We start from the raw sequence: 7687 nt of genomic DNA on the forward strand, positions 1-7687 counted from the left end.
TCCCAGATTACATCAGGCTGATGGTACTGTCCCTGTAGGCACTTAAGACTTTAACAAAGGCAAAGTATATTTATTATAATATACATACATACATACTGAGTGCATAGGAACCATTTAAAATGAAAACGGATGACATACAGAATTATATTACATATGGGGAAAAAAGCAGCTATTGGAGTATAACATCTTAAAGCCCTTGTTGGTGTACATTAAAGCTTATAAAGAATTTCAAATAGCTTCATGCATAGAGCAACTTGCCCAGCTTAAAAATCAAGTGCTAGTCTTACAACTTGTTCCATTAGAATTTCTTCCCAAAAGGTCCAGACTTGAGTAAAGGGGACCGACGGGAACGAAGGCATCTGCCATAGGGACTGTTCTCTCCTGGGCCTTGGCAAATAGGGGTTCGAGGAAGCAAATTTCGAAGGAAAGGTTTCTTTCCTGGGGGTTGTTGAAGGGGTTGTTGGTTCTCCTGGTTGGGACCAAGCCGTTTTTTTAAGGAAGCAGAGGAAGAGCCCTGCAACTTCAATACTGTATGATACTGCTCAGCAATGCAGGCAGCTTTCTTCCGAAGGTCCAATTTTACTAGCATCATGTTATTTTGCAGCTCAGCTAGGGTCTGGTCCTAAGTAGAAAAGAAAAACGTTTAAGCTAATGGAAGGGCTAAATATCAGAATCAATCTTTTTTAACTTTAAAGTCTCATTCCATCCACCCCACTGCCCAGCAGGGTCCTAAAGACCAAAAAGAAAAGGAGGAAGGTCATGTATGGTGTTAAGTACAATGGTTGAAGAATCATGGAAATCAAACCACTGGGAATGAGACCTGGATGGGTTGTTCCCCTAAATTACAAAAGGGATACACTCCAGATCTATAAATAACTCATATCTTTGCTAGATTCACCTGATACTGTTGGTTTGTCTTTGTGGACAAATGTTTCTTGAAGCCAAAGCTTAGTTGATTGCAGAGGCTTACCCTAGGAACTCAGTCATTAGGTAGCAGCTGGTAACTCCTCACTTCCTACCACATAATGTCATCCTCATGCCTGCCTTTGTTTTATTCAATTCTAGGTTCTGCTTATCATGCCAAAATAGCATTAATTGTTCATTAACTACTTCAGGGTTATGAAGAAAAGTACTTTTAGAAAGCACCATATAAAATGTCATTTAGCAGTCAGTCTTTTCATTATAAAGATCAACCATTAATCTGAAAAAACAGTAAAAACAGAAAAAGTGTCACACTAGAATTAGACTTTCTCCCTCACTATACTATTCTCTGCTTCCTACAGTAGGGGCAAGCCCAGGCCAGGTAGGCTGATCTACCTGTTTGATAAGGATGTCATCACAAACATTCAGGGCCTGGCGAAGTTTTCCTGCTCCAGTGCTATGACAACAGGCCCTCTCAGCTGCCTGGAGGGATTCCCCAAGTTTCTGTAGCTCAGTCCTCAGCAGCCTGATGTTCTGAAAGAAGGAACTGTTGGTTACTGTGGCCACGACCAGCCAAGATAAATGGGAGTGGCTCACCAACCCCAGAAATATACATTGCAGTCCTTCCCCTGGGTCTGGGACAATGTAGGATCTTTACTAATTTAAAGAGCAATGATAGCAAAGAGCCAAGCTAGAGAAGCTCCCCCCTTTTATTCATTCTTATTACCTTCTGTCCTTCTTCTAACTTCTTGTCCACATCTGTGGTGAATGGTTTGGCTGAAGGAGGTGGATCTAACATTCTCTGATACTTCCGAAGTTCTGAGAAAAGAGGAGTTGATTTCTGTCTGGGTCTCCTTTCCAGGGCAGTTTGGGAAAAGTCAATCAGATAGACTAGGATTTGACACAGCTGAGAATGAGACCTCCCCCTCTTTCCTTCCAGTTTATAACTTTCATTCATTTCCAGGGCATTTCTTTGATTCTTGGCCTCATCCCTACATTCTTACCTTCTGTGGTAGAAGCCAGTTCTGCCTTACACTGTTCTAGGCTGACTTTAGTTTCCTGAAGCTGCTTGCTAGAAATAGAGGAAGCCACTCTCTGAGACCGGCGTAAAGATTGCTCGGGATCCAGTTGCAGGCCTGTCTCAAGGGATGCTGACTGCTTTTTAGCCTCTTGCAGGGCTGCCTCCAATTCCTTAATCTTTTCATCTCGCTCCTGAAGGAAGAAACAAATGCTTTGAACAACACTCTGTTTTCCATAACTGTATGATGACCCGATTTTCCTAATGCCTATTTGGTAAAAGTCCATTGAGACTAAAGCTATGATGAATCTCATTCCATTTTCCAGAGGCCTCAGTCCCAAGGTGGCAAGCATCTAACTGGGGAGGAAAGTCAGCAGGGTCCCTCTGATGTTCTCCATTTACCTGGACCTCTTCCTGGTAATAACTCTGCAGGGACTCCTTCAGGAGCTTTAGTTTATCCTCATACATTTCCTCCAACAACTCCTTTTGAGTATCTAAGTGTTCACTATAATGCAAGATGAAAGGAAGAAAAATGAGCAATAGTTTTTGTTGTGATTAAGAATGTAGAAGAAACTGAGGAGGAATTCCATTCCATGCCCAAATCCCTGCTTTTCTAGGAGATCCAGAAGATCAGCCATTGTCTACCTGAACCACTGCTCTCGTTGTTGCATCTGTTCTATCATCTCGGTACAAATTTCATCTCGGAGCTGCATCTCCAACTTCAACTTCTCCTGACGCTCTTGGAGTAGAAGATTTTTCATGGCTTCCACCACCACTAGTAGCTCCTAGGAGTCAGGGAAGCCAGATAATAATTCCTGGGTCCTACATTGCAGTTACCATCTTAGTAACCAATTTCACCTATAGAATGTGAATCCCAGTAGCTATTATGCAGAAATGACAACCCACTTGTTTCCTCACCTCTTTGTCATACATGGAGATGTCAGCTTCATCACCACTGTTTTCATTAGGCTCCTGCTTAGCTTCTGTCTCTAAATTGTGGGTGGCTCGTAGACCTTGTTCTTTAATGAATGAATGTAGGGATGGAAGCCCTAGCTTCACAGGTGGGGCATGAACAAGCTAGAAAAGGAGAAATCTTTTTCGTTTGTATCCAGATGGCTTTATATAAAAAATGGTTTTGGGGGCGGGGGGGAGGTGGGCACAGCTAGGTGGTTCTGAGAATAGAGAGCCAGGCCCAGAGAAGGGAGGTTCTGGGTTTAAATGTGGCCTTAGACACTCCTAGCTGTGTGACCCAGTGACCCAGACAAGTCACTTAACCCCCACTGTCTAGCCCTTCCACTCTTCTGCCTTAGAACCAATACATAATATTGATTCTAAGATAAAAGGTAAGGGTTTATATATATAAAAATAAAAATACCAGGTATACCCAATCATTTTAAGTTTGTTTTTTTAAGTTCCAAGGACTCACCTGACTGGCAATGGCTGAGAATTTGGCCACATGAAGGGTCTCATCATAGGTAGAGGCACAAGGATTCACGTTAACAATCATGCAGGAGCGGCCACGACCCGTGAAGAAGCCCTGAAATACTCGGGTCAGTTTGCTATCACGGAAGGGGACAAGGTTTTGCTTGAGTCTGGGAGAAGAAGTGAAAAACAATTAAGTTCTGGGAAAGATTCTGATTATTACAAGATCTCAAACCACTGCTCTAAAGCAATCAGCTTGGCCTTTCCACCTGGCCACAAGCATAACTGAAAGCCCCAGCTGCCTTTCCTCTGGTTGGGTAGGCACTTACCGTTGTTGGTTCTGGCGTAAGGCAGTAATACAGCGGCCCAGGGTGTGGAGTGATGTATTGATGTTCCCTGCCTCTTTCATCCGCTCACTCATCTTCTGTTCCTTACAGCGTTCAGAGCCAGCCAGATCACACAGGGATAATCTGGAAGGAGGTTGTAAGGAGAAAGTGACTGAACCTTTGTTCTCTCTTACCCTCCAGACCCTCACATAGGTCCTGGGAGAGGTACTTGTTCTCATACTTCAACAATTCCCTGGAACAATGAACTTTGTAAATAATAGACCAGTGGTCCCAAACTTTTTTGGCCTACTACCCCCTTTCCAGAAAAAATATTACTTAGCCCCTTGGAAATTAATTTTTTTTCAATTTTAATAGCAATTAATAGGAAAGATAAATGCACCTGTGGCCATCACCGCCTCCCTGGATCACTGTAGCACCCACTTTGGGAATCACTGTTCTAGACCATTCCACCACCCAAAGAGAACTGTGTGGGAAAAGGTAGATTCCTGCAACATAAAACTCACTCGCTGATCTTAGAGACCACGTTGCCTTCTCCATGGAGGTGTAGGATCCGGATAGAGAAAATGCTGTGGCTAAAGGTCACAAGGAAGAGGCATGAATGAGTAAAGTGGGCAGTTTTCCTTGACATGGTCCAAAGTTAACTTTTCTAACAGTGGCTGGAACTCTTTTTCTCACCTTCGACTGGAGTTCTGGTTCAGGTGAGTGCTGGCAAAGCTCTGATTTTTACGTCCTAGTTTCAGGAGCTTCCAGGCCTCATCAGCATCCTGAATGTTAATCCAATTCAGATCTGAGGAAGACAAGAGAGAAGGCAGCAAGTTAAGAATACCTAGTTCCTATTTCCCTTCCTTTTTTCTAGTTATTCTCTTTGACCTCCAACCTTCACTACCTTTCACATAGGGACTGCCATTCTGGTCTTCACAGAGCCGGAGTGTCTGCCTCTTTCGCTGTTGGCTGGGGAGCTCCAATAAGTCAAAGATCATCTCATTGTAGATCTCAAAGAAGGAGACCCAAATGGAAAACCGGACATCAGCTGGGACATGGAATGGTGCAGTATCTGGCTCAGCCCATCTAACACATGTGTCTAGAAGGTACAATGAAATCATCAGCCACAAGCCCAGTCTCAATTATGTTTGCTATTTCAGTAGCAAAGAGCCATCTCCTAGGCTTTTACTTCCAGCAGCAGTGAGTTTTTTTAGCAAGAGGAATTGTAGTTGCAGAGATCTTCACATGGCAATTTGGGAATTTGTTTTGCCTGATTGATTATGCATACTTCTTACAAGGATTTGATTTTACTTTTTCAGTCAGGGGGTGTGGATAGGGTGAGGTAGAAAGCAGTAAAAATAGATTTTGCCAACTGAAATTACATCAACTTTTTAAAAGTTAAAAAAATACCTTCCATTTGGCTGAGGCTGACACTGCTTTGGATAGTAGAAGAAAGTCCAGCAATGCCACTGTCAAAACTGGCACTGGTCCCCAGCCTCAGTGATTCAGTGTTGTGGCTTTTCTTCAGAGAGTTTATAAATTCCTCCTAGAGAAATACAAGAGAAAATCAATACAAAGCTTTTCTGGAAATATTCTTGCCCTTCATTAATATGATTCTGGGAGTTGGGCACAAACCTCCCGGGAGCTCCCATTCAGCAGGGCGAATTTCTTCAACTCTTCTTGCCGAACTTGCTTGCTATCTAGCCAGATCACCTCATTGGCAAATGAAGGCTTCAGATCAGAGGCTGGGTAGAGCTGGTTCTGAATACTATTGAAGATTACAGCCAGAGAACGAGGTAAGATCCCCCCATCCTTGTTGCTACCTAGGAATATAAAAAAAAAAAAAACCCAAACAAATCTAATATGGATAGCTGAGCATTAGCCTTTGAGATGCTAAGAAATCCTTCTAAGAACGTACTAGAATTCCATGATGCTAAGAGTTTCACTCACCCTGGACAGTATGGGTCTTTCCTGAATTAGTAACTCCATATGTATAAATGAGCCAGTTGTAGCCTTTAAGCACGTCTTTGACCATTTCTTTCACTGTCAGATTGAAGAAAGATGCCTGTCCTACTTCTGGTCCAAAGATCTAGAAAGAATACAGTTTCTTGAAGTTTCTTTTGTTTTAAGCTTAGGCTCATTTTCAACTCATTCATCTTTTCCAGCTTAATTTCTCCCCCTGATAGACAGTTCCTCCTATAAATCTCCATTATTTCTCAGATCACTATGAACTCAATGACTTTCTGGGTCTTCCTCAGTAAATGTACAGGGAAAAAAACAACACATTATCCCACTGGTCATGTATCTCCCTGGCAGCCTTGTTGAAAAGGCCTGGCTTCTGGCTTGATACCTGGGAAAAGGTGAATCTATGAGTGGCTCGGCCCACACCTCTCTCATTGCTTCTCATGGCAAAAGAGTCTTTGGGTGCCTGCAGAACAAGGGTCTCTGGGTTCTCTATTCGAACACAACCCTAAGAAATAGAACATAAACATATTAGGAGAAGAAAGCAATGCTGTTACTCATTTATATCTTATTATATCATATATCCTGTCATGTGTCTTTCTAGGCACTCACCTGTTCTTCTTGTCTCTCTACCTCTGAAGGCAGCAGGGGCCGAACTCTCAAGTAAACTTTCACCTTCCCGCTACCATCCTCAGGTACAACCTAGGGTAGAAACCCAGCCCAAAACACCACTGATTAGATTAAACTACAACAGGGTCAGAGAGAGAGATAGGTAAATGATAGATTACACCTGAGCCAAATACCACTCTAGACCTCCTACTACTGTTTAAGTGCTCAGAATAAGGAATTGAAGAAAAGCCATTTTGCAGCTTGTTCTTTTATTCCTCAAGATTTCTTTGAAGTACTAACCAGCACACAAATGTCCTTTAACAATGAGGTTAGGGAGGTGTGCCTGTGCATTTGGGTGTGTGAGCTTTTGTCCTCTCCTCTCCTCTAGACTCTCATGTATCCTGGGAGAAATGTAGAAGTGAGGAGCGAATAGATGGGTGTCATTTCCTTGGTCTTTACCTGCTCTATTGGGGGAGAAGAGATGGCAGAGAATTCAGACAACAGGTCTTTTTGGATCCCAGCTCCCAAATCAGCAGCAGTGGATTCGAAAATTGGCGACACAATGACTTCCTCATCCGAAAGGAGGCCCACAGGTGGGGTCAGGATACCCTGAGACATGACAGCGGTGGCAGGTTCCTCCTGAGAAAGTTAAAGTAGCTTTAGGTAGACGGTAAAGGGGGGTGGAAGGTGGGGTCTGAACACCTTCCACATCTGGAGGTGTTAACCCATTTCCCCCAGAATTCCCCCCACTTCCTTAGACCCTGGAGCGGCTAAAGCCTGGGCCCCCGCACACCGTAAAGTTTCTGCTCCAGCAGTCGGGGGAGACCGAGGCTCCCCAGATTTACGAAGATTGGGAGGGATGCCCCGGAGACGGAGATCGCAGCCTTGTCCCTCACCCCAGGCAGTCCGCAAGGAGACTCGAGGGCTGCGGGGTCAAATTGGCTTAGGCGAGCAGCGTAAGGACTGAGCCCAGAGGCAAAGGTTTACCCGTTGGCGCGATGACTCTTCCGAGTTCGATCTCGGTGCAGTGGCTGGGAGCTAGCTCTGGGTCCTATCGGTGCCCTAAGTCTTTTTTCCTGGGGGAAGAAGACGCCGCCTGCCGCTACGGTCCTCGGACCCCAGGTGGTGCGGCAGCTCCAGCTTCAGCTCCCGCAGTTTCGTGCCCAGCTCCGCTCCACCCACGAGGGGCAGCTTTGTTTCTGATACAAGGTTTCAAACTACGCGCTCTGCTCGCTCAGCCAATCCGGCGGCGAGCTCTCATCCGCCAATCATGGCGCTCAGAAGGCGGGTCGGGTTACTAACAGTCGTGGCGTGGGCCTTCGGGCTTCGGGCTTCGGGCTCTGGCCCAGGGCTCCTGCCCACCTCTAAGAATCCTCGATTGCCTGTTCCCTCTTGAAACGTGAAGTGAAACCCAGAGCTGAGGCCA

General features: G+C 44.8%; 1 protein-coding gene across 1 annotated transcript; it reads right to left on the minus strand.

Moving 5' to 3' along the window:
* Positions 1-138: 138 nt before the first annotated feature.
* Positions 139-7338, minus strand: KIF20A (kinesin family member 20A). The gene is made up of 19 exons (XM_044661859.1): positions 7249-7338; positions 6721-6900; positions 6265-6354; positions 6041-6160; positions 5641-5779; positions 5326-5513; positions 5101-5236; positions 4595-4789; positions 4384-4495; positions 4212-4280; positions 3691-3831; positions 3366-3531; positions 2858-3016; positions 2585-2724; positions 2342-2444; positions 1926-2133; positions 1649-1740; positions 1318-1455; positions 139-622 (listed from the first exon to the last, which is right to left on the minus strand). The coding sequence occupies exons 2-19, from the start codon at positions 6877-6879 to the stop codon at positions 299-301; spliced, it is 2679 nt and encodes an 892-aa protein (XP_044517794.1). The 5' UTR covers positions 6880-6900; positions 7249-7338; the 3' UTR covers positions 139-298.
* Positions 7339-7687: the final 349 nt, after the last annotated feature.

This window comes from Gracilinanus agilis, chromosome 2, assembly GCF_016433145.1.
Source record: "Gracilinanus agilis isolate LMUSP501 chromosome 2, AgileGrace, whole genome shotgun sequence".
NCBI classification, from domain to species: domain Eukaryota; kingdom Metazoa; phylum Chordata; class Mammalia; order Didelphimorphia; family Didelphidae; genus Gracilinanus; species Gracilinanus agilis.